We start from the raw sequence: 24,802 nt of genomic DNA, 5'->3' as shown, positions 1-24,802 counted from the left end.
TCATCTACACACGAATTTACCATATAAGAGCCTTGCAAATGGAGATAAAAACTTTGGACTACTGTATTTATATATTTAATGAACAATCTGATGAGTAACATACTGTATGATACACAAGCAACTTATCTGTGAAGTTTATACACAAACTGTGTTCAGCAGATAGACCTTACTACTATAATTGGTTCTGGAAAACTTTATCTCTTGATGTATGCTGGCATACATAAGAGTTCTATACAAACAATATTATATGTCACACACTGGTACAATGATCTACTACACCACTACTACTATAATATAACTTACACCTTTGTAGTTGTAACTGTACATTTAGAAATGAAGTTAATGAGGTTGGAGGTGGTGCTTCCTGCTGAAACTGGAAATATAACAAGAACACGGTTAACTATATTCTTTACTGACAAAATATAGAAGTACAGTACAATACAATACAGTACTGTATCCTTTTAGCAAGGCATCTATTTACCATTAGGTTAATTTATAATGAAATACTTGATGATATTTGATATGATTTTTCATTTATGCATTACAACCTAGAAATGGCCCATACAGATGAATGAAAACCCACTTCAGTGTCCTCTGACTACATTAAGTGGAGGATGATAATACTGTGAAATAAAGTGAATCAAGAATTACATTACTTAAACTATTCTAAACTACTGGTAATCAGTGTTACAGTGTTATCTTTAATTTTCTTTGTCGGTTACTTTGACAAAAATTTTCTACCATGGACAGTCTGTTCCAATGGTTCTTAATTTTGTATCTCTGTTCCCCCATAAGAGTTGATCAGTGACCCCTCAACTCCCTGCAATTCACTTTTTGATCACATTTATTAAGTTTGAAAGTAAGAGCAAAATACTGAAATCATTCATTTACAACTTTATTTCATACAACACATTACATAGCCACCTGTAAGTGCAACACAATTCTACGTACAGCAACTCCTCAGACTCATGGCACAAGACATTCCCGAAATCGCTCTGTATGTTAGATATTCCCTAAAGAACAATGTTATATATACCGTAGGTGACCGTTCCAGAAATAATAAATTTATATAACTCCACGCCGAGTTTCCTCATGGGAAATAGATACACATACAGTATAACAATATACCAGACCCATTATTTGGCATTCTACTGTATACAACACATACTAGATAATAAATCAATACATGTAGTATGAAATAAAAAAAAAAAACCCACGCTCAACCCGATGAGTCACGGTACTGTATAGTCCTAAATTCCCGTTGCTATGTTTACGTGGTGTGATCGCCGTCTCAGCTCATGCTCAACTTACCCCCCTTGTGCAACATTACCATCCTCCACACCCCAAAATTCCACTTTCTTTTATAACTCCATACCTTTATTGGACATAATAATTACATGAAATTTAAGATTACAGAATAACTTTTTAATTAATTTTCCACATATTACATGAGTAAATGAGGAGAAATTGGTGTGAAAGAAATTGTATTCAGTACAATTAATGTTTGTTTATTAGCCTATTTTCCTGGATTTTCAAGGCCAGTCTGTAATTGTTGTGTGTTTCTTTCAAGGAGATGAACTACTGTACTGTACTTGTATCACTTTTCCTTCATACCATTCATGTGTCTCAAGTGCACGTCAAAGATATAATTAATTAGCGCCGCCCATCGAAGGTAGAGGACTGAATGTGCATTTATTGAGGTAATACAATCGATTAGTGATGAATAGTTTTGACTCTTTTCACTAATACTACTGGCAATGTGTATGTATTTTGAGTGTGTATATGTACTGTATATGTATACAGTAATCTCCCCATTACACGGGAAATTTGGGGTCGAGTGGTTTCGGGTTTGAAAGATTTCCGGGTACCGAAACAAATATTCTCATCCCCAGAATTTTTCTAGGCACTAGTGAATGTTTCCACATCGGACTACTTTTTGGTGCAATTCACAATGCTTTGGGACTAACCCTCCCCCTATATTCCATCATACAACTCAACACTTAATACCACTGCTACATAGTTTTGTTATTACTCCTTCAGGTTCAGACACTCTCCATCTCACCTTTTCTTTGAACCTTTAACTTTCTTCAGTACAAATCTTAAGACATCCAGGTTTCTTTTGCTCTTCATAATTTTCATCACATATCTTATTCAGATTAAATCCATACACTTTTAACATCTTTCCTCTTGTGTGTTTTTTACTTTTTTATTTATTTTTTGGTAAATGGCCACAAGGAGGGGTTACCACTTACCAGACCTGCTCCCCAGCTTTGATAAAACTATTCTCAATTATTTATTTTTATTACTAGAACAGAATTTTCAAAATTTTGAAGTTTAATGGACAGTAAAAGAGAAGATAGGGATTACTTACTTTCATTATGGTCAAAAAAATTAGCTCCAACGGTAGTGAGCATAAGCACGGTTGGCTTCACACTGGCGATGAAGATCATGCTTTTGTTTTACCACTCGGCCCTATTGGATATAAAATAAATTACAATATATAATCACCGATATTACAGATATTAGAAATATGCATAAATTTTCATCCCATTAATATTGAATCTCAATACTTTGTGTTGTATAATTTGGAACTGTAGTTATTCATGCATGCTTTATTTTTATCATTTATTGTATTGATATATCAGCCATTATTTTCCATCCTTGTGTGGGTTACCCATGAATCTTGATGGCATGGTGTCCTGAACTGAATGCCCTGCCTATTTTATGTAGGACTTCTAAGTGCCCTCTTAGCTGACAAGAAAGGGTCACTACTCCTTTAGATAATAAAAAATTACCTGTAAAGGAGGCATAGATGGGATTTACATGGGACTCAAGAAGCCAACTTTATTATGGATATGATACATATAATTTGAAAGTAAGAGATTGTAATAAATTAGAATGGGAAGAGAAAGATGAGTTAAAAGAAAGTACAGTATGATTCAGAACTGGATGGTCTGAGGTGATGATCAAGGAGACAAAAGGATGGACTAGAAGTGCATGAATAACTGGACAGTGTGGCATCAAATGACTTATGGGAATGAATACACTGCTGATGGGTGATGCTAGGATGTGACCAGGGTAAACCAACAGATATCTGGGGACTGGTTGTGAAGGGGAACACCAAAGCAGGTCACATCTGTTCCAGTAGTTAGAAGAAATGAATGAAGGGAGGGTCTTGCTTGTAGATGCCCTTTAATACAATGGAACTAAAACAATTAATCATGCATCCATTTACAACTCTGTGATTTATGTCAACTTTGATCACTCATGACAGGATTGCTCAGTGTGGTCCAACTGTACTTGATTTTAATTTTCAAATCTATGATGTTAAGTAGAATAACAGGAGATGAAGGAATCTGAGTATGGATTATTACACAAGAAACATACTGTACCTCATTCTTGGCACCAGCTAACAATTCTCTTGCTAGTTTCTCAGGAAAGTGAACTGTGCGTTCCTTCTCCTTCCCTGCCTGCTTGTACCAACGCATAGAAATGAAGTGCGATCGCTTTTCTGTTATTGGGACAGGCACCTGGAGGGTAAATATGATGAGTGTTTGAATCCTGGTAGAGAAAAGGTTTAATAATAAATCTATACATGTATTATTTTTAAACATTTACTATTTTTCTCCCTTCGGCAGTTTAGTTCACGGAGAGGAGACAAAATCAAGGCCGAGTTAACCCCTCTCGTAGGTGTTCCATTACCTTCTCACCCCCTGTATTAACTCTCATTATAGTTACACTTTTATTTACCTTAAAAAAACCAGTAATCTTATTAATCTTCCATCCTTCATTTGCTGGTCTGATATTATTATAATTTTTAGCTCTTCACTTTGTCATTCCCTTTTGTGCTACAGCACACCACTGAAAAACAACTATATCTTTTTTTAAATAATTTACCATACCCTACAGTTCTTTGAAATGTGAACCCAAAGGCTCATTCATTTTATACACTGATGATAAGGATCACCACTTCTAGCATGCCAACTCAGACTCAAGAAAGGATATGGAGGAAAAAAATACCAGTAACAGAAAAGAAAGATTTGGTATATAGTAAGTAAGGCAAAATACTGTACTAGCATTTTGTTAATTATACTAAAAAGAAATATGGAAATCTTGGCAAGTTATCCTGTAGTGTCAATATATAGAACCAGACACTCAGCATTTGTTAAAAAACAAGTACCCTGTAGTGAGGGAGAGTTGACCACTCAGTATCAGGTGGGGACTTTATCCATAATGGTTAACTGATTCTAAAATCTAGTGTGGCACACAGAGCTCTCATGGGAGGTGTTAACTGGCTACCGGTACATATACTATTAGACCTGCTTCTAAAGGTCAAATTTTGCATCTAATATCCTTCTTGTTAGGCTAATGGGTTGTGATGGAGGGTGTGACAGATGATGTCTTCCAACTGTCATGGCTTAATGACCTTTAACTCCTGACATACTTGATCAAGCAACCAAAAACACAATAGTAATTTTCATTTTTATGTTTATAAAGGGACATGCTGGTGTTCTTCTCAGTTCCAAGTGTGAATAAGATTAACTGTGTTCAAGTTTTTGGTGCAAGAGATGCCTTGATCCAGGAAGCTCTGATAAACTCTCAAGACAGCCTTGAGAAAAAACTGTCAGCCATAAAACATTAAAAACAATGCTTAAGCCATGAGCTCGGTATATTACACACCTGATATTTTATACCTCCTCTCTTAATGGGTATCAGCTGTAAGACTGGACGACCGTTCTCCACAGCTTGGTGAAAGATAACAAGAGGATTGCATTCAATGTTTGCCTTTTCCTCTTCAGTTTCTGCCTCATTGAACTTCTGCAGTTGTATTCGTTTGATTGTCTCAAATGTCTGTAAATATGATATCCTTTAGCGAAAAAATGTACACAAATGCAAATATTCTGCCTGCAAATACATTTTCACTTGATAAATCTGTCTATCTTTATGTAATAAGATGATTTGGGTCACTGAACACTGATCCACCTGACAAACTTTCCCTTCACGTGTGTGTCTGGCAGGGATCAACGGAAACAAATCTTAGAAAGGGAAGGAAATGCTATGGGAGAAAGTGAAAAAACTACAGACAAATGACTAAGGGCTTCCTCTTATCCTTAACTTACAAACACACCACTATACATATATACCCTTCATCTCTCTTTACATACAAAGTTAATGGTGTAAATATTCGGAAACAAAGTAGTGGTGATAGAGGATGCCGGCCACTGAGTCACGTCCCCCATGACACATTCGGTTGGAAACTGAATCACATATTTACTGTACCTGACTTTGTTTGATATCTTTATTTTTATTAGTCTCTGTTAGACCCACAAAAAGCACCATCACTGGAAGCCATTGTTTCAGCACTAAAGTCTGTCAAAAAAACACTAATAAAGAGTGAGCAGACTACACAAGGACAATTTGTTGACTGAGCTGTGTAGGGATGGATATGTGAGGCCCCCAGGGGAATGTCGTTCATACATCAGGTGGATCAGGTCACCACTTAGACCAATCAGAGACTGAGACTGGCAGAAAACTAGAATCATATACAGTATTGATCATATAAGAATTTATCATGGACACCACCATAATTTTTTTTGCACACATTCGAGATTTTGGACCTTTTTCATAAGCTAGATTCTATATGTTGAAGTGTTTACTATACCATGATATTCACCTGATGCTTATTAAGAGCAACAAACTTCACACCAACATACATTTAAAATGTTCTTGTGTTCTACAAACAATGTTTACATGTTATATCATTATAATAAAACATACTTCAAGTTAATACCTGTTCCACAAGATTTCTCGCCAAATCTTTTCTCCCAGTCTTCATTACATGATTTATAAACTTCCTGAAATGAAAAAGATTTTTTCTAAGTTTAACAGCATTTGATGCTTATAAATATTAAATATACTGTACAGTATAAATATGATGCAGGACAGTTATTTAAAGTACTGATGGCAATTCATATATCAAATTTATTCCTACTGTGTGAATAAAGGTTTGTCTTTTGGTATTTTCACTCACTCCTACACCACCCAGATGTAAATGGGTACCTAACTTTACATTTTAGGAAGTATTTGAGTGCAATGCTAACCACACTGTCTCCCTGTGGATAGGATTTACTGTACTACAGTACAGGTACTGTAATATTCTAGTACAGTACAGTACAGTACCATAGAAATTTCAAGAAAAATTTTGAAAAATACAAACCTGAGTAAGGGGTCATGAAAGACAGAGCTGGTGTGACTGTTGTATGCTGCTCTCACTGGAGTAAATTCAAGATTTTTTACTTCACCAGTTTCGATTAAATCCTTCTGCTGAGCAGGTTGGTATATTGGCTTCACGAAGGTGGGAGGATACTGGCTATAGTTCCTTAAAATTACAGCTGATTGTCTGTAAAGGAAAATGTAGAAATTGTGTAAAATTATAATAAACTTTTAAAGTCCACTTTAAAACTTTGCCTATTCACTGATTTGTGGCTGAAAATATCAAACACAAGGGTCTGATACAGTACTTGAACTGCATTTTATAGTCAAGTACCTGTACAAGTGTTCCAAGTATCTCTGACAGTGTTGATTATATGAAATAAAAAAATAATTAACCTTTCCATCATAACCCTGTCTTCATAAAAAAAATCTGGGAGCAGAGTTACAACATAATGCAGACGTCATGGAGTCCTCACATTAACATCTGCACTTTATAGTCCTGACTGACTTGATGGTAGACCACCAAGATCACCAGAAAATTTCAACTACTAGGTGTTATTATGTGATTATAAAGGAAGTCATCCCAGCAAGGGGTAAATTTCTTCAGAATAAATTTAGAGTTTATTGAGGTTGGCATCAGCCACCTACACGGAGTCGTGGGCTTTAAAAGATCCTCGACACTTGAGTCCAGTCATCAGGACACAAAAATACAGTACTACTAATAATAATTTATATCATTAAGCCAACAGTACAATTATATCAAGTGTAAATTGGGCTTAAGGTTAAGAAGATTCTAACAGTCTTGCCATTAAATTTAACTTTTTACAAGCACTCTGCTTGCACGTCTCTCCTCCCGTTAGCTAACCCCTTTTCTCAAGATTGCCAATGCAAACAGCTGTCATGGTGAATCAAGCTACTTAACTAGTAGGTCTTATATAAAGGTCGTTCAGAAATTGTAACGCTGTTCAAGAGTGAGGTGCTTCCCTGTCCGGAGTAGTCACCCCGTCTGGTCCCCGAGATTGAAAATGTCCACAAGAAGGCCACCAGACTGGTGTGCACTATGGTACCTCAGTTATCCAGAGAGATTAAAATGACTGCGACTGCCTTGCTTATATTATAGATGGGCAAGGGGGTACCTAATTGTAAGTTTATAAACATGACAGTGGACACTACTCAGTCGAGTGTTCATACCTGGAGCATGTTGCTTTCAGACAGTGGGTTAAGCACCCCTGATCTATGATACTCTCCCACTTACCGGTTTGCCCGAGATAATAATACTTGGGTGTTGAGGCTCAGCCAACACTGTGAGAGACCAACAGCCAGACGACGACCACCAGACATTATTCTCCTTCCCTCTCACATGTATTTAAGGTAAATAACACTCTCCCCTACTCCATACATCAGCTTCTACGGGTCACTTTATCAGCCCTTCCCTCCTGTCTGCTGTGGGCTGTGAGGATGTGTTTACACTCGGCCATTCATGTTTGTTTTAAATATTTCACAAATAATTTTCTCGTAAATAGTTAAAGTCGAAAGTTGTGTTTTAATGTAAGTAATTTTTCATATATAAATGCACTTCTCAGTTTGTGTTGAAATATTAAATTAAGTTATATGATGCAATAATGTTTTTTAAAAGTATTTTTGTTATATGGTTGTTCTTCTTTTGCGATAAAAATATATGTATATATTACTATTTTTATACTAATATACATAAAATGTAATGTGAAACTTCCCTGTAAATATTTATCAAGTGCTTCTCCAAATTAAAACACATTTGCTTAAGTGATGTGAACTTGTTATTAACAAATAAGTGTTTATATATATTCTAGTTTTAAGGTATATTAAATTATCTTCAACACCAAGTTAATAACGTAACTAACATAAAACAACTATTAATTTGTAACAAAATTCTTGTTGGAAAAACTATTATACGCACCAGAATTATATGAAATAAATTAATTCTGTAATATTAATTTTATTACATTAGCATATATATTATGAGAGAGTATGACAAAGTATTATTTCTATATTGTGAGCAAAACAGACCCATGTGAAATTTCAATAAGAAAGAAAAAGCAGTTAAGTAAAGGTATCCAGTACTATAAATAAGGTAAGTGAAGAAGGTTCTGTCAGATCAAGTCAGCAACACCCGATGCTCATTTCAGTGATCCTCTACAACTGGTGAATCATGTCATAAACCTGTGACCATGGTCTCGCGGAACAAGAACTAGAACATCATATTTGTTCATAATTATTAGGGCTCAAACACTCTTATGATAGCAGCATGGGAATATCGGATAAGGAAGCGTTTAGGATCCTTGGCCTTCCTTTAGGTGGGTTGTATTATGTTGTTATGGCGGCCTCGGCTGACCTGTGGCTCTCGGAAATATTGGCCCTTAAAATCATTCTGCAACAAACTCTTATTAAATCTCTTAATATTTCCACTACCAGTATTTATTGTGGCTCATGTCATCCTGGTGGTGATAATTGTGAAGCTTTATATGTTGTTTGTGAAGTAGTTGTTATTGACAGGTGTGAAGGAATTAAGATTAAAACAAGTAGGAACGAGTTGACAAGTTGTGAAGTGGTTCACTAATACTGTGAGGGTGTGGGTGGATGTGTGTATAATATGTATGCGTGTGTGTGTATGTGTCTTTAATTGCGTGTGTGTGTATGTATATCTGAGGGGGAGTATTGGGGTGTGGGTGTGTCTGTGTGGTCACTGGGTGTGGGTGTGTCTGTGTGTGGGGTCACTGGGTGGGTGTGTGTGTGTGTATGTGTGTTGAGGTGGGATTATGTATGTAAGTGTGTGAGTTAGTGGGGGTGTGATTGTGTATGTAAATGTGAGTGAGTGGGGCGTGTGTGTTTTAGATTGTGTGTGTGTGTTTAAGGGTGTGTATGTGTATTTACAGAGTGTGTGTGTGGGGGGGGAGGGGTTGTTAAGGGTTAGGTTATGTATGATTGTGTTAGGGTGAGTGAGGGTATATGTGAGTGCCTGTATAGCTGAGTGTCATGGCATATGTGAGTGCCTGTATAGCTGAGTGTCATGGCATATGTGAGTGCCTGTATAGCTGAGTGTCATGGCTACACATAAGCTTTCACATTAACCAGCTGTGGTAACTAGGTCAGGATAGACCCCACCTGACCTATATCCAGAGGTAATGGAGAAGAGGCAACAGCATAGACACAAAGTTGTACTAATACTAAAATTAATATAATCCTGGCTTATAACTCCCAACTACATCATTATCAGTATAAATGAAGTAATGTTCCTCTCTGATACACTGTACTGGGCTCAGAATTTAACCTAACATGGTGTTTTAGTTATTACTGCAAAGGTTTAATTTGTGTCCAAGTAGCTTTTGTTATTTTATTTAATGTTTAGTGGCGGCTGTAAAATGAAGCATCATCCAACGCTAAATAATAATAGTACAGTATTTATTTAGTAAAGCTTATCATGTTTGTTTACACTTAGTTTGGTATGTATATAGACTATGCAGGTATAAGGTGTACAAAGACTGTGGGGTCAATTTAGTATAGTAGCCAGGTTAGGTTAGGTTAGGTTAGGTTAGGACCAGAAACAAAGGTCAGATTCGTTCGACTCGTAACAAGAACCACAGGAAAAACGTGGAGGTATATGTACAGTTTCAAATGTACCTAGACAGTGCAGGTGTAGAATAATGGCATACAGTTAGGAAATTTGGCCAAGGATAATTAATGTAGCTGTCAGATAGTTATTTCCAGTTGGATCTTTATTATTGTTTATGTACTGTATTAGTAGTGATCTTCCATGAAACTTTATATTGATTCTTATACTGTTCAGGGAGATAGAGCCAAAAAACATAAACAAAATAGCATAACTGACAATTTGGGTTCATATTTTCCTTAACCTGTCTGGTAGTTAAGTATTGCAGTTGTCAGTACTGTACCATGTTGAGACAGAAATAGTTTGGCTATGAAATTGAACCCACTTTTTAAATCTCCAGGTGTGGACAAGGATGCCATCAATGACAGATACAAGTCTATGAGCAGTAAATTATCCTCTAGTAAATCCCTGGACGATAAAAAGGTAAGGGTATAACTTCTGTTGTGTGTGTGTGTCATTCATATTCCCAAATTCCTCCCCCAAAAGTGTATGAAAATGTACATAATATGATACAAATTAGGAATCTGATTAAATGAAACAATTGAATTCTTTTTTATTACTTTCTGTAGTTCACATTAATTATCATATCAAGTTTTAATATGTCAGCTAAGTGGTGAATTCCGTGAATGTTTTATCTACAGGGGAAATGTGGTCACTTGCATTACAGGATGTTGACCAATTTTACATAATGTTTGATGGATTGGTTTAAGATAAGATAATAATTTGTAAGAATTTAGTTGAAAAAGTCTCATACCAGTATACTGCTTTGTATGTTAAGGTTAAGGCTTAGAAACAATAATTAACTTGCCAAAATTATGTTCTCAAGAATTGTTTCATATGCCATAAACACACAAGCAGACAACACTTTTTTTACATTATTTGTAATGAGTCAAAGGAGTCATCTAAGACAAGCATCTGTCCATGAAGTTACTCTGAATTAATAGAATGGCCCAAAAAATTATTGAGTGGGAGATATGAAGCTTAACTTGGAGTAGGGTACTCTTGTGAGGTGGACATTTATGCTATATGAAAGTGCTATTTTACAGAAAATTTGGACGTCACATTTACCGTACAATACTTCAGAATATGAAAGCAGTTATTTGTCTTCTGTGGCTATAGTTTGTGTGTTAATGATGTTCCTTCTTAACAGAAACTGGAACAGGTAGTTGCTGCATATAGCCAGCTACTACCACCTTCCACGCACAAAATACAGCAGAGTAAACAAAATAATCGGGCATCTCATGGTAAAAGTGAGTAACATATTGCCTTTTTATTTAAGTTTGTAGTGTTCATAGTTATAGCAGGAATGATTGAGTTTATTGCTAAGTGCCAGGATCAAGTAGTCATGGATGCTCTACTTCTGCCAGAGATGGTGATGTGACAGAGGAGCAAACTTGTGCTTTTTAACTGCAATTTTTTTTTTTTAGTAATGTACAGTGTCCACAACCAATTAATACATATGGCATGGATAATGTTACATATACAGTATATGGCACATACCACAATAGTACTGTACATAGATTAAAAAAAAAAAAAAAAATATATATATATATATATATATATATATATATATATATATATATATATATATATATATATATATATATATATATATATATATATATATATATATATATATATATATATATATATATATATATATATATATATATATATATATATATATATATATATATATATATACAGCATATGATTACAGTAATACTGTATGTATATGCATATATTATCATCTAGAACTCTTACCATAGAGCACATATAATTTGTATGAAGCTTTTTAGGACAGTGTGTTTTGGAATGTCTTCTATGAAATGAACAGACAATTGTCATATTTAGCATTTACCTTTTGGAACCTGAAAATAGGCACTCCTTCACCTACAGACATCCAAATTATGAATGAGGGTCCTTAAGAAATATTAAATTTTTCAATAAGGGACTTAAGAAAGTTCGGCAGTACTTACAAATCAAATGCGGGAGCTACTTTCCTCAGTATAGCATGTAGGGAGCAGATTTGGTGTACCCTGGCCTAATGAACTGTTCACTGCCCAACTGTACAACGTGTTTCTTGTGTTCTTTTGTAATTTAAGATACACTTTGCAACCCTGATAATGACAGAGAAGCAAAAGAGTAATTCCAGTGGTGTTGGTTTAACCAGAAAATGCTGCACCAATGTTAGAAGACAAATTAGATTTAGCAAAGTGACCAGAAAAGGGTGAAACTGTCATGCACCTATGAAATTGACAAGAATAATGAAGCAAAGGAGCAATGTTTGAGGACTGCTTTTGCCACAATTTAATGTCTGAACTGAAGGACTACTCTCAAGATTTTGCTTGTGTTGGACAATGCTCCTGGCAACCCTGCATTCTTGGATGATTTTCACCCCAGGATTAAGGTGGTATTTTTGCCACTGAAAACTAAGCCATTGCTGTAACCCATGGATCAAGGTGTATTTGCATCATTTAAAACCTATAATATATATGTAGGACATTTGCACTAGTAATCAAGGTCACAGAAGGGGAGGTTGGTAAAACAAAGAGAGTTTTTGGAAGGGGTACAATACTGTATTTACAAAGCCATCAAGAATAATGCTGAACCATGGATTGAGGTCAAGCAAACAAATATGAATGGTATATGGAAAAAACTTTGCCCACAGTTTGTCAGCAATTTCATTGTTTGAGACTTTGAGAAAACTGTTGATGCAAATAACTGATAAAGTTGTTGAAATGGGCAAAATGCTGCAACTAGAAATGGAAGCTGGTAATGCTCAACAGTCACTGTATTCAGATGACAGTAGAACTCGAAAGATGACAGAGGAGGCTGAAACAGAAGAAGTTGCAGAGCCATTAAAATGTACAGAGAATGGTTGAACTGTCTTTGAGGAGCTAGACCCTATCTTTTCAAGGTTCATGAAGATTTATAGAGGTGTGAATGATATGCTTGCCTGCTGTAAGGAGATATATGATAACAGGAAGAAGGTACAGTATCTCCAAAATCAGTAAAACCTCTTCAAAACCCCTTTCACCACCCTCTGCTGCCTCATCCACCCACCTTGGATGAAACACTCCAACAAGCGAGCCAGCACTGGGACTCAAAATATGTAAGATTAAAACAACTTGTTATTTACTTGATGTTACACTATCTTATTTTGTGGTACTGTATATAAATTATAGTACAGTCTTTATTCCAGGTATTTAAGCTACAATATTTTAACTCATCACTTATATACAGGCCAATATTGGGCCCAACATACAGAACATGTAATTCATCATAAAGACGGAATTGAGGAATTTAGCTCATTTGTAAGTCGGGAAGCACTTGTGCATTGTTTTTATTTTTATTTATTTTTTCATATATACCCGCTATACAGTATATACTCTGTAAGTTACCGGTAGACCAAATAAGTGGTCTCTAAGCCTCATACTACAATTATTCCGGCCAGAAGTTTTTTCACAAGCCCAAGATGGAATTGGTAGGTCATATATTAATAATAACTATACAGAGATTCACCTTATTATATTGTGTAAGAAGACTTGGTTGCGTGTGGAATTGTTAGTGTTTTTTTTTTTTTTTTTTTTTCATCCCAGATAATCATACAGAATTATGTGAAGTATTGCAGTAAGAGTGTCAAGGGGTGGTTGGTTCATCTGTTGTGTTCATTGATGATGTGTATTCTGGACAAAGGCTTCAGGTCTGTATAATGTATCCAGGTCCTTATTCACTTACTGGACAATAATCACTAGGTTAGGTTTTGTGAGCATTAGGGTGTATAATCTTTCAGTAAAATAAGTGAGTTTCCTAATCTTCATCAGATCCTGCTTAGTTCATCTGATGTTTAAACACTCTATCACTAAATGGGGGGAGGAAGAAAGAGGTTAGATTAGGTTGGTTGTTTTGAGTAGAATGTATTATCATCAGGTGAAATAAGTGGTTCCGATTCTTACGAGAGTCTAATTTCATACCTGATGGGCAGAATGAGTACCTGTAGCGAACATACTTGAACATGTCCCTCTGACCCTGTATCACCTTCTGGGCAGTATTGAGTCATGTGCTGTGCTGGAACCATTAATGAATTCTCCTTATCTTATCTGTAGGATGCTGCCACTATGTTGTTGATGTTCTCCAATCTTTATGTTGTAGTTCCTGGGATTAATATCTATACATTGGGTTCTTTCCTTCATTTAGGTTGTATGTGTAGTTTATGTAGATCATATGAAGATGAGCTAGTACTGTACTCCCAGCTTGTTCTGCCTGATAATTAAACACTCTAATGCTAACCTAACCTAATTTAACCTAAACTTAACCTAATCAAACCTAACCTCTCCTAACCTAAGCTACCTCCCTCCCCTCCAGGTAGCTTTAGAGTGTGTAATCATTAGTTTAAATTAATAAACTGTGGGTGCTAATCATCTTGTTATCTGATAAATGCTCTGATATCAAAAGTTTATAAAATAGATTCCAGGTATCCCTGGATACTATATTAGGAAATGGGAGATATATATGTACTGTTTGAAGACTATAAACTGAGGATTTCTTTTTCTTCAATGGACGTGGTATTTGAGATAAGTCTGTATTATCTGTTGGATACATGTGACTCTTATCAGTTGTTGGGGGGAGCCATTTAAGGTTTGTCAGTTGGTTTTCAGTGCCAGACACGTTAACAGTATGTTGACGTTATTATGATTCGTTTCCTCCATCAGGCACTCACAGGTATGTTATGTGATGTTTGGCTAGGTTAGCTTAGCTCAGGTCAGAGTAGAGGAGTAAGACTAAGATAATTGAAGTCAGATCTAATCAAATGAGCTTGGTGTTGGTTAAGGGTGGTTAGTGTGGTATTGTAAGTAAGGTAGGTTAGCTGTTTTAAAAATGGAACTTTTTTCTCTTTATTTACATTTTTTTTAATTCTTATTAATTTCTTTCCCATAATTAAATCTTTACTTAATTCTTTTAGTTCATTTTACAGTACAGTATTATCTCTGTTAGTCAGAATACCTCAAACCTGGAACTCTCCAATAGCTGGAATTTAATTTCCTCGGAAAAATTGTTCCCAAAGCCAAAATTTTCTGGGAAATTCCAGCTTTGGGATCGATTTTTCGAGGGGTACATATTTTGGAAAATTCCGATAAAATTTTCCCAGTACTTACCTGGAAAATTTTGGGGATGGCGGAGTTTTTTCCGGGTTTGAGAGATGAAAATCAGGCACATTTTCCGGAAATTCGGAGAAAATTTTCTGATACCCAAAAATTTCCTGGATGGGCAATATTTTCCCGGGTTCAAGAGATGATGTAATGCGCAGTTTTTGGAACTTCCAAGAACATTTTTCCGTAACCTGGAAAATTTCGGGAAGTGCTCAGCATCAGTTGTTCCGGCTAACAGAGATATCACTGTACTGTACTTACTCATTCTCATGGTAACTAAGACACAAGTGTATGTTTCTTCACAACAGATTTTCCACATTGGGGCGGTCGTAAATTTTGTCTCGAAAGCACGTCTCTTGTAATGTGACCCTGTGCACACACACAGGTACCTTACATTATGGTTATGATGAACACTATACTGTACAGTACTGTACAATACAAGAGTTAAAAATACTGTACAGTGAAATCTCACATGTTTGAACAATTTGGAAGTAATAAATGGTGAAATTACTGGTAAATGTAATTAAAGGAGTGATTTTCTATACTGTAATATGATTTGACTGCACTGAGCCTCTACCTGCCTGGGATGCTGACTTGTGAGAACAGTTGTAACACAACCTGTCTTAACTGATCAGCACAACCTGTAAACACCATTAATACTTTCATAAGTAAAATGAACTTAGCACATATCTGTACTGTACAGTATATACTTCTGCACACTCAGAAGAAGCATTAAGGTGATACTTTAGCGTAGTAACAGAGTTTGTTCAGACACAGTACCGCTTTAGGTGTAACATACTGTACTGATGAAAGGGAGAGTAGATCCCATAGGCCTAAAGCACATATACTGTACAGTACAATAATTCCCTTGTAATGACTGCATTGTAAAGTAGGTGTCTTATGTTATTAATCTGAAAATACAGTAATATTACATTGGGCTAATATGGGACTTATTTTGACAGGTCAGCCAGTAGTATACGAGGATGACGACGACTCTGATGATGACAGCTCCGAGGATGAGTGGAGAGGTGAGTTAGGTTGATACGGTCATGTAAGTTTGTATAATAATAATAATAATAATAATATTATTATTATTATTATTGTATTTCACCTTTTTGTCAAGTGGAAGGTTTGTATAAAATAGATATAATGAGTAAATTCTTCAAAAAGATGATTTGAATTATCTGTATATGGACTAGTTTGCTTGACTTAGTAATTATTTGAAGACAATTTTAAGGGGAGAAATAGTTTGCTTAACCACTTTTGTATGGGTTCCCCTCTGAAATGAATGAAATTGTCTGGTGTTAACCCCAAAAATATTAAAAGTAGATTACCCATAGTGAAGGAATTAAAACTACTTCAGTATTAAGAATTTTTTTTTACCGTGCTGCTCTGCCAGAGGGGTACTATATATAGACATACGAGTATATTGAAGTATTCTGGTATAATGGCAGTGGAGAGCTAAGGTCAATATTTATATTTAATTTAATTTTATCCTTTGTAATGACTGTACTAGCATTACAAGATACATGAAAATAGAAGGAAAATTTAGATGTTTCAATTTTCTTAATCTTAGTGTTCCAATTTGTTAATTAATGAGTAATTAAGTCTTATGGTTAGTTACTGTTTTGTAATATGCGGATGAGAGTGTACCAGGGGTGGTTATTATGTATATTTTAGTGTCTGGTATGTGCGAGTTGACAGTTCTCTTCCTCGGCAGTTTTATGTCGCAATGGAGATGCACGAAACCACATTACAAAAACCAATAACGTGGACTTAACAGATGCTGAAAAGGAGAAGAGGAAAGCGGAAAAAAGAAGAGCGAAAAAGAAAAGAAGGAAAGAAAAGAAAAAATTAGGAAAGTTAGAAAATCAGATATTAAATCAAAATTCAAATAATAGCAATAGTAAAAGGTAAGAGAGAGAGAGAGAGAGAGTGTGTGTGTGTGTGTGTGTGTGTTATTATATGACTCATGTGACACAACGAAACCTTGCAAGTTCCCACAAAATGTAGATACGTAGTTCCAACCTCTCACTCCCACCCTCACCCTCTCAGTTTCAGATATGCCCCTCACAGACTGCTGATCACTTTGCAACACAACTTGATTCTGGAACATCTAGGAGCCCATACACAAAATAGGCTAGCCTTTTAATATTATTTTGGATCACCTGAAGATTAGGCACTCCAGCTTATTTCTCCTGATAATTAACCATCCTGGTGCTAATCACCTGGGGTGCATAATCTTCAGGTGAACTTTATTTATACTGTGAGATTATTTTTCACCCTAGTAAGCCATTCTCCACTCCTGGTGTAGGGTGACCGGAGTGAAGTACAACACACTTTAGCCACCTGTCATCTTTGCTACTCTCAGCTCTTGTCAGAAATACCATTGCTAACTGAGGGAATGTTGGTTTTATTATATTTAATGCCACTAAATCTTGAGTTTTCAATATCTTTTAATTTAAACACTTCATTTGTTTCCCCTCCTTACCAACACTTACATCATGCCCCATCAATAACTACAGCACTCTCTTCAAAATTTACTCCCTTGTCACAATATATTATTTTATAGTACATTTACTTCTTTTACAGAGAAGACGATTCTGGGTCAGAAGAAGATGATGAGGATGAAGAAGAAGAAGTACAGGGTTTGGACCCTAATTCAGCCTTTGTTGCAACTGCTGCAGGGAAAAAAATAGGACTTGGGGCCACATCTAAACATGAAGACCGACGGAAAGCACTGAGTAAAGGAGCGAGTCAGGAGGAGGATGACAGTAATGCTGCTAGTAAGGATCACTTTTGTATTTGTGTAATATTTTTTTTTCTCCTGGTTGGTTTGACCTTTGCAGATGCCTTACAGCAAGCTTGAAAAGTATACATTAGTTATATGTTGTTATTGCTTATACTTGTACTATATTGTCTTGCTGTGTTTATTGTTGGTCTGCTTATTGTCTATGTTTATTTGATGGTGACTGATAATGGTAATGTGTTGATATTATGGCTATATCATTAATGTTATTTTTTGATAATTCACTAACTCTTTAATATGAGAAATATTTACGGAGTTGTAATACTTCCACTGTGACTCATAGGTAATATGTTACAGGTTTATCTTCTTGATAATCCATGTTTGTAGGTTTAACTGAGCTGTTTTGTAAGTGAAATTCTATTGTGTGTTTATTTTCAGGTGTTGACACAGTGGTGCTACAATCTCGCCAATTAGCCATCCGGGGTAACGAGGCAGCCAACGTAGGTCAATATTCTGTAGCTGTGCGCCTCTTTACTGATGCCATCCGCCTAGATCCTAATGATCACCGCTTCTTTGGCAACAGATCATACTGCTATGATCAGCTTGGGCAGCACGAGAAGTATGTGGAGTGTGATGAATATTATTTTTGACTTGGGGATCTGTAAATTTTGACTATAACTCCTTGCACTTTTTTGTTTCTCAGTTGAATTCCAAGTAACATTGCTCAACATAGGTAATATTAGTTGGAAAGATCAACAATGAGGTGGTTGATACTACTTGTTTACATTGTTTATATCTTTCTTCCAGAGCGTTAAAAGATGCTGAGAAGGCAATAAAGATAGCACCCCAGTGGCCTAAAGGACATTTCAGAAAAGGCACATCACTTAGAGGTTTAGGAGTAAGTAAAGCAGCAAGTGTTTAAGGTTTATTACAGATACTGAAACACCTTGAAATGGCTCAAATGAATTGAAGCAGACTGGAATGGATTGAAAGTTAGCTTAGGTTAAGTTGGCATATTTTAGTGGTTTCTGTCCAGATTGGTCGATAAAATTAGTATATAAATCACTTGAAAACTTAAACCATAATATCTTTTTTTTACATAGTAGCAATAAAACAAAGTACAGGTATTTATGTAAACTTAATACAATTTTCTAGTCTGTTTTGTTTGTTTTGGATCAGTATGGTTATTTCTGTTCCTCTGGGCCCATCATTAGTGTTTTTTTTAAACCTTATGGTACATTTGCCAAGTGGATACAGTGCTCATTTCCTGTCTTCAAAGACTCTAGTTCACACTTTTGGCACCAAATCCATCTTTTTATGAATGAAAACTTCACTTTAGAATTGGGGAAGTGAAGTTGGTCAAGTGCAGTGGTGACGACACTACTGTACCTCTCTGCATCAAAAAAGGTTTAGTATTCTTTGTATATAGTAGTACTGTATACCCCAAATGTATATTAGAACCATGAACCCTTTTCCACTTAAAAGAAACTTTTATGACAGCACAGGAAGAGAGAGTTTACTCATGATTCCAACCTCCCAGCACCACCCGGGAGAAGGTTTCCATGGGTCAGCAAATGTTTTTGCCCGTTATATTATTATTGATGAAAATGTCTGTAACAACATTCCATTTTCATATCTCTTGACACGCTTTCCAACTACTGAATATCTTTATCTTGACTTCATTTTTATGTGTACAGTACTCCTGTACCCAACAGTACTGCCAGTAATTTAGATTCTCATGTACAGATGAATATTTTTGTCTGGTCTTCATATAATCATTTGTTGTATATATTATTGGAAACATAAAGTAATTTTATTTTAGCTCATGGTAGTGAATGTCATGTTTTTTATGCTCTCTTTCCTTTGCAGAAATATATAGATGCGGAATCTGCCTTTGAAGTAGTTCTACGTTTAGATAAGGGTTGTCAAGAAGCCCAGGAGGAAATTCGCAAAGTTAGAATAGTTCGTATTGTTGAAATGGGATTTACTGAAAGACAAGCTAACAACGCCATTGCTAAATATAATCATGTTCAGGTAAGGAAATTTTTTAGTGTTAACATTTAGGTAAGGAAGGATAACTATTACAGATTCCTCAAAGGGTTGTTGGATGCTGTTAGGGGCTGTGTGTGTGTGTGGCTGCTAAGGTTGTAGAATACTGCTCGGGAATGTGGGAAGCTATTGTTACTGTAGGTGTGAATAGCTGCTGTTTGCGGCTGTAGATAAGCTGCTAGATTCTTTGAAACTGCCGAGGGATGATGGGGGTGGGGGGGTGGTAAGGGTAGAGGTTGTGGCACAATGGGTGTAGGTGATTTTGAGGGGCTGAAGAAGGCTGCTTGGGGATGTAGAGTAGCTCTTTAAAATTCTTTGGAGTTCTCATAGCAATGCGAGGTTGGTAGATACTGTAGAAGTATGCTGAAGGTTATGTGAATCCCCTTGTGACTGATGGAGGTAAGAAAGATTGAACCAGGTTGGGGTAGATTGAACCATTGTAGGGCAAGGTTGAACCACAGTGGGGCAAGGTTGAACCACAGTGGGGCAAGGTTGAACCAAGATGGGACCATTGGGTCTTTTGTGAAATATTATCAGTAGATGATGATTTGACTGTTATGGATGTTTGAGGTAGAGTGGGACTTAATTACCCACAGACCATCTCACTTGGTTCTATCTTTGTGTGAGAGAGAGAGAGAGAGAGAGAGAGAGAGAGAGAGAGAGAGAGAGTGTGAGTGAGAGAGGGAAAGAGATATGTCCAGATGAAAGCCTAGCCAATAATTTCTTTGGAAGTTTATTAAATTGTTTTAAGTTTTGGCCTTACGTATAGAGATCACTTCATTAAATTATGCATCTCAGGATAGATTTTACCTGACATAGTATGCTGCCTTCATTACCTTCCACCATTAGGTTCATATGTTTATTTTATTGGAAGTTGGGTGTCCACTTTATATTGATATACTCTGTACAAGGATATCTCTGTCAGCTGGAATAATTGATGCAGAGCACTTCCGGGTAATGAGATGACTCTCAAAGCCAGAAAAAAATCCCTCATCCACTGAATTTTTCCAGACACCGGAATTTTCTCAGAATTTTCCAGAATGATGCATTATTTCATTTCTCAAAACTGGAAAAACAATCCCCATTCCCGTAATTTTCCGGGCATCGGAAAAGTTTTCTCAGAATTTTCGGAAAATGTGCCCGATTTTCATCTCTTAATCCCGGAAAAAAAATCCCCCATTCCCAGAATTTTCTGGGATTTTCCGGTTACCAGAAAAATTTTCTCGGAAATTTCCAGAAAATGTGCCCCACAGAAAATCATTCCCAAACCTGGAATTTTCTGGAAAATTCCAGCTTTGGGAACGATTTTCTGGGAAAATTTCAATTCCAGCTATCGGAGAGTTTCAGTTAAGAGGATTCCGGCTAACAGAGATATTACTGTATAGCTGTCTTTTTTGCAGCCTGCCTTAGACGCTTTGTTGGCTGGAGAGTTTAAAGAGTCGCTGGAAGATGTTTTTTATTCAGATGAGGAGGAGGACTTCCTTAAACATGCCAAAATATCCCAGGGTTCTAAGGACGTTAAAATGAAGTAAGTGATTGTCTCATTGTTTTTGTTTTGTATAATTGTTTTTGTTTTGTATTTTACAAGTTCTGGTAAAAGTTGTGTCCATGCTGTTGTGTGTTCCCTTTAAGGGTTTAACTCAATACATTGCACCAGATTTTTTTTTTTATAGGCACATTTTGGATGGATGCTTGTGTGGTTGTATATCTAGATCTTCATTTGTTTATGTGATAAGACCATCCCCAGGGTCCAGTGTGAGTACAGGAGGAAACACGAGTAGGAGTAAATGAGGAAAGTCGTGTTAATTGGCGTGTTCACTTTTGACAATACTCTTCTCACATTTGACCTTAATGGGAATTGAACCTCGGTCATAGTGGTGAGAGGTTAACATTCTACTTTTGGTAGAGCTTCCTTTCTCTTGTTAGTCTTGGCTCTTGTATGGCAGAGGTCAAGCTAGAAGAGATTCGGGTAGTATAGGTGTGGCAGGTACAGTAAAACAAATGTGGCCAGACCTGGATGTAAGTGGAGGAAAGGGAGCTGAAAGGGTATATTTTGGGATGTAGAATTTGTGATACATTATTCTGTTATCAAAACTCAGATTAATTTGTTTCAAGAGTTTTTAATTTATTTGTTGTAGAACAGTATGGTGGAATACACAACCCAAAACAACTTCATTTTGAGGTTGTTTTCCATGAGAAAGGCTGCAGGGGTCAAAGTTGTACTGGTTTTAGAGTTTAAATAAACAGATTTCTATGATAACTGCATCAGCTAAGATGGGGTCTTGGGATAGATGTTTGGAAATTCTGTAAGTTTCCAGTTATCCAATTTGAATGTACATTAGTTGATCATCTATAGAAGGAAGACATTTTTTTTGTCTAGTGTGTGTAGAGAATTGTTCATGAGTCATGTTGCACAAGTTACTCCTGAGGATCTACAAAGGACACTAACTCATCTGCCCCAGATTGGACTAATCTACTGGAAAAATCCAGACTTCTCAGCAACAGTATTAGCAGTTAAGCTTCCTTGGGACTACAAGAACAAGCTCTTGGTACATTATGATGATCTTGTTCCCATTAGAATTTTTTCAGTAAGTTCTTGAGCTTCTTATAGAGAGTGCAAAGTGATGGGTGAACAAGCTGGTCTTTGTGTTCATGGTAATGCTCGTGGGGAACTTTTTATATAGAAAAGGGTTATGAGGCTGAACCAATTCTTCCCAGTCAGGAGCATAGCTATAGCTCTAATACTTCTCTTGTCCTGTGTAAGGTGCTCCTCTGTGGTGAAGTGAATCAAATAATTTTGGAAGTGGCATGTCTTGGTAAACAGGTCATCCATTTTGTAAGTAGCAAAGAACTTTTTTATGCTAGCTTTTCAACATTCTATCACCATCAGAATGAGGCATATTGCTGGAACTTTACTGTTAAAGCCAATATTTTGTCCTTGGTCAAAAACTAATTCTTAAGAATGGTCTCAAGGTTTGATAACCTCTCAGTAGATATATACTGTAGTGTGATTGTTATCTATTTGAAAAGAAAGTGTTAACACTTCTGGTCATTAAAAAGATTAGTTTTGCAATAACAAAAGGAAAGGTGTTGTCTCTTTCATTAGTACAGAAGTTTCTTTGCCTCTGTAATTTAACAGAACCAAGATTCTAAATGTACAACCACAATGCTCAGTCTAACAGTATTTGAAACAGACCAAATTTTGGGACAGATTTCTCAAGTCATCAGTCTCTCTTCCCATAGAGGATTCTCCTTGTAAGCAGCCTGTTACGAGTATGTGTGAAAGACATCACCCAGTAGAGAACATTTCACCACTGCCAGCAGAAACTGGCACTGCTCCCTTAGAGGAGATTGATGCACTTGCCTCAGTCTCTTCTGGCCAATCCTCAACTTAACTGAAACTCCAGCATCATTCACTGTGGCTGAAATCCTTGTTCAATAGCTCCTGGAGTAAATACTACAGAGGCTGATATTACTCACATGGCAGTGCTGGGTCCCACAACACATAAATTTTGAGAAAAGGGTGAAGAGGATACACAGAGGAAAGAAGGATGCACCATTTTCCTTTACATCATTTTGTGGCTCTTTAGAATCTAATGTGTTCTTCAGGGTTCGGGGGTTGTCAAATACAATGAAAATCTCTGCCCTTTGAGACAGGTATTACTGGGCTCAAAGGGTGAAAGCCTTGGGACTCCCAAGAAAGACCATCACCCCTCAGTTGGAATCATGGGAGTAACCCCAGGTAGAATGTTTGCAGCTGTGTTACAATAGAGCTATCATGGACTAAGGGCAAATTGAGAAGAACTTGAGAGTTTTCTGTATCAAACTTCACCAATGTGTGTGTATGCTTACAGGATTAAATGGTGAGGACCTTGTGCCTTTTCCTCCTAATGGATATGCAGCGTTCTTTTCTTCTCGTCTCCCTGCAGGTGGCCTTCATGGTAGGTGTCTTGTTTATACCTCCCCTGATGTCCCAAGTCTTCATTTCCCTCTTTGTTCTCCTCTGCAAGTAGCAGCAGTCCAACTCTACTTGGAGAGAAGATACACAATGTATTTCTGTACCTTCCTCCAGGTGATCCAGTTGAAAGGGATGATATTGTTGAATCAGTTGATAAGCTTTTCCAACCATTCATCCTGCTTGGCAATTACAGTGGCTGTCATCCTGTTTGGGGAGACTCCTCAGTTTACACAAGAGTCAAATATAACTGATAATAGAATTAGATTGGTGAAGCAGTTCACTCTCACATCCAGATATGTACTTTTACAGCTACTACCTTTTGCTATCCTCACTAGATGCTCAACTGGATTTCGCTTGAGTTGTCTGTTGAGCATCATGGCAACGACCATTTTACCATTTGCCTTCCACTTGCTAGGGGCTCTCCTCCTTATTTCTCTCTCTGGCCTTTGGATAAAGCAGATTTTCCTTCTTTTATGGAACTCTAAAAAATGCTTCCAATAGATGAGGAGTTTCCATTCATAGGTGAAATGGTTGAATATTTTACATGTACTCAATGTGCTGCAGGTGTACAGTGTTTACCTAGAACAACTGGATCACTTGGAAGGCTCAACGGGCAGAAAGATCTGCGTACACCTGTAATTACTGTCACACGTCTGACTATTACGTGGTTCACTTTTGATGGGAAAGGGTCTGTGGTTGCCATGTTATGAAGGAAGCTTGACATAAGTCTTGGTCTTCACACTTGTTGACAGTGAATGCAAAAACACATACATCTCATGTGGTGCAGTAGCTATGGAAAATTTCTTGGAATCATTCTCCGAGTCCACCACCAGTTCTGAGAAAGGATAACTCATATAAGCGCCAATAAAATTTTGTAGCGGTTGTTTAAGTCACTTTCTTTGCAAGTCTGTCAGACAGGGCTGGAGTTTTTTCAGTCCTTTGATAGATTTTGATAGTTCTTTTTCATCCTCAAAACTCGAATTATTTATTTCTCTCGGTTGTGAAGAGTTCATGTGGATTCAGATTTTTTTCTA

At 36.6% G+C, this 24,802-nt stretch overlaps 2 protein-coding genes across 6 annotated transcripts in view; one reads left to right on the top strand and one right to left on the bottom strand.

Moving 5' to 3' along the window:
• Positions 1-59: 59 nt before the first annotated feature.
• On the bottom strand, positions 60-7,696 carry LOC121857089 (28S ribosomal protein S7, mitochondrial-like). Its single transcript, XM_042352946.1, has 7 exons — positions 7,469-7,696; positions 6,218-6,400; positions 5,792-5,855; positions 4,681-4,851; positions 3,393-3,530; positions 2,372-2,472; positions 60-373 (listed from the first exon to the last, which is right to left on the bottom strand). Exons 1-6 carry the CDS (start codon positions 7,552-7,554, stop codon positions 2,392-2,394), a joined length of 723 nt encoding a protein of 240 aa, XP_042208880.1. The 5' UTR covers positions 7,555-7,696; the 3' UTR covers positions 60-373; positions 2,372-2,391.
• Positions 7,697-8,390: 694 nt separating this feature from the next.
• Positions 8,391-24,802, top strand: part of LOC121857262 (protein STIP1 homolog) — a 43,958-nt gene continuing 27,546 nt past the window's right edge. For 4 of the 5 annotated variants that reach the window (XM_042353250.1, XM_042353251.1, XM_042353255.1 and 1 more), the window contains exons 1-10: positions 8,391-8,546; positions 10,200-10,282; positions 11,010-11,109; positions 15,975-16,040; positions 16,733-16,925; positions 17,605-17,798; positions 18,200-18,380; positions 18,569-18,659; positions 19,631-19,795; positions 21,211-21,338. In XM_042353250.1, the coding sequence (XP_042209184.1) occupies positions 8,498-8,546; positions 10,200-10,282; positions 11,010-11,109; positions 15,975-16,040; positions 16,733-16,925; positions 17,605-17,798; positions 18,200-18,380; positions 18,569-18,659; positions 19,631-19,795; positions 21,211-21,338 (1,250 nt within the window). In that variant the 5' untranslated portion in view covers positions 8,391-8,497. Of the gene's footprint in view, positions 8,547-10,199; positions 10,283-11,009; positions 11,110-14,483; positions 14,585-15,974; positions 16,041-16,732; positions 16,926-17,604; positions 17,799-18,199; positions 18,381-18,568; positions 18,660-19,630; positions 19,796-21,210; positions 21,339-24,802 lie in introns of those variants that run through there. The other variant, XM_042353252.1, reaches the window with a different exon arrangement.

Source organism: Homarus americanus, unplaced genomic scaffold, assembly GCF_018991925.1.
Source record: "Homarus americanus isolate GMGI-L3 unplaced genomic scaffold, GMGI_Hamer_2.0 scaffold20465, whole genome shotgun sequence".
Lineage (NCBI taxonomy): Eukaryota > Metazoa > Arthropoda > Malacostraca > Decapoda > Nephropidae > Homarus > Homarus americanus.
Note: the sequence above shows the minus strand (reverse complement) of the source record. Positions and strands in the feature narration are given on the sequence as shown.

Bases quoted from the DNA above. Each gene is read 5' to 3' on its own strand.
- LOC121857089 (XM_042352946.1), bottom strand. From the start codon at position 7,554: ATGTCTGGTGGTCGTCGTCTGGCTGTTGGTCTCTCACAGTGTTGGCTG. The intron at 3,531-4,680 runs GTGTGTAATATA...TTTACCCTCCAG, and splicing joins GAGGAGGTATAAAATATCAG to GTGCCTGTCCCAATAACAGA. The intron at 2,473-3,392 runs GTACAGTATGTT...TATATCCAATAG, and splicing joins TAGCTGGTGCCAAGAATGAG to GGCCGAGTGGTAAAACAAAA.